This window comes from Pteropus medius, unplaced genomic scaffold, assembly GCF_902729225.1.
Source record: "Pteropus medius unplaced genomic scaffold, Ma_sr-lr_union100, whole genome shotgun sequence".
NCBI lineage: Eukaryota > Metazoa > Chordata > Mammalia > Chiroptera > Pteropodidae > Pteropus > Pteropus medius.
The window spans coordinates 9,986,522-9,988,166 of record NW_024356249.1 but is presented as its reverse complement, the minus strand read 5'-3'; the positions used below and the strand labels follow the sequence as shown (position 1 = coordinate 9,988,166).

Sequence of the window (1,645 nt, the reverse complement as noted above, 5' to 3'; positions counted from 1 at the left end):
CGGGATTATCTCTCTATTCTCTTGTATTCCCACGGCGCATTGCTCAACACACGGTGCGGGTACTTGTTGATTTTAACGTATGTGTGTTTGCATATGTGCACAGCAACTGGGTAGACGACGTGGGTGTGTGAGCAGTGTGCATTCCTTCTCATTCTTTTTCCTTTGAGCAGCTGCAGCCTGGATGCTTTCCTTCTCAAGGGAGGAGGCAGAACCTCTGACCCTTTAGCAAGTTGTCCCTCACAGAACAGGTGTCTCCCCCGCCTCTACGAGGAGAGGGATGGCTGGACACTTAGTGACATCAGCGACCGACCAATGAGAAGTCAAGCTTCGGCAGCCACGCCAATAGGCAGCCGGGGGGCGGGAGCGGTTTCCTGGGAGCCGGGCGGGCTGGGCTGGTCCTCCTGCCGCCGCGGAGTCGCCGGCGCTCACGCGGCCCGCAGCGGCTCTAGCGACTCCCGGCGGCTCCGGTGGCGGCGCCGTTCCTTTGCCCGCGCTTCTCCAGTACGCAAGGCTCGGGAACCTCCCGCCGCGGCGCAGCTCCCCGCCGCTCAGGCTTCGGCAGTGGCGCGGCTCATGCCCCTGGGCGCGGAGCGCGCAGGTGGGCCGGCCGCCGCGGGGAAATAGGCCCCCAGGGGCGGCGGCGGCGGGACCATGGCCCGGAGACCCCGGGCGCCGACCGTCTACCAGGAGGAGTTCTCCTTCGTCAGCCCGCTGATAAAATACCTGCTCTTCTTCTTCAACATGCTCTTCTGGGTGAGTCTTGGGGGTCGCCGGGGCACCTGGGCTGCAGGGCACCCCTGGAGAGTGAAGTGGGCTGCCGGCGGCTGAGGAGGGGGCCGGTTCAAGGCGAGCGTGGTGGATGGCAATGCCTAGTTTTCTGGGCTGTTGTCACTTTGGGGTAATTTATCCTGGGGAGGGACACCACAGTGGCGCCGTGTCTAGATGGGGCGTTGGGGTCGGGGGTTGGGGGGCGCTGGGCTCAGGGGATTCAGTAAAGACTTACGGATATTCTCTGATGAGGGTCTGTGTCAGGCCGAAAAGGTGGGTTTGAACGGGACGAGGGGGCTTTCCTGTTGTCCCAAGGCAGACCCACTGGTACATTTATGACTGGGGGACTTTCAGGCCTGAGGACTAGGAGGCCCTGCTTACAAAGAATAAAGAGGAAGGGGGAAACCCAGACCTTCCCTCCCCCTTTCCTTAGAGAGGATGGGTTAAGGGGCTTTCATCTCTCCCTTTTGCAGGCCTCTGGCGCCTCCTCCCCCCAAAGGCTGAGAAGGGACAGGAATGGCCTCCAGGTGTGGATGTCTGTCCCAGCAGGGTCCCAAAGTGTGCCCCACCTTTCTCAGGACCAGACTTTATTTCCTGGGGTCGGACAGTCTTCAGCTTCTTTAAATAGAACCCTATTTTGGGCTGGAAGGCCAGAGGTCCTTTCAGAATTTTCTGCTTGGGGGCGGAAAAAATATTGGACTGGGGCTACCTGGATTCTGATCCCCACTCTGCCATTAACTGCTGACTTGACTAACCTGGGCAATATATTCTCCCTTGTAGGCTTTAGTCTCCTCCTCCATAAAATCAAACTCAGTCCGATCAAGAAATACTCTGCTGGAACTGAGAATCAAGCTGGACCAGATCATGAAATGCTAAC

The 1,645-nt window shown here is 58.9% G+C and overlaps 1 protein-coding gene across 4 annotated transcripts in view; it reads left to right on the top strand.

Moving 5' to 3' along the window:
• Positions 1 to 381: 381 nt before the first annotated feature.
• The window catches only part of TSPAN33 (tetraspanin 33), an 18,163-nt gene continuing 16,899 nt past the window's right edge, over positions 382 to 1,645 (top strand). Inside the window, exon 1 of one of the 4 annotated variants that reach the window (XM_039860635.1) lies at positions 382 to 753. In XM_039860635.1, the coding sequence (XP_039716569.1) occupies positions 652 to 753 (102 nt within the window). In that variant the 5' untranslated portion in view covers positions 382 to 651. The remainder of the gene's footprint in view (positions 754 to 1,645) is intronic. The other 3 variants (XM_039860634.1, XM_039860639.1, XM_039860638.1) reach the window with 3 other exon arrangements.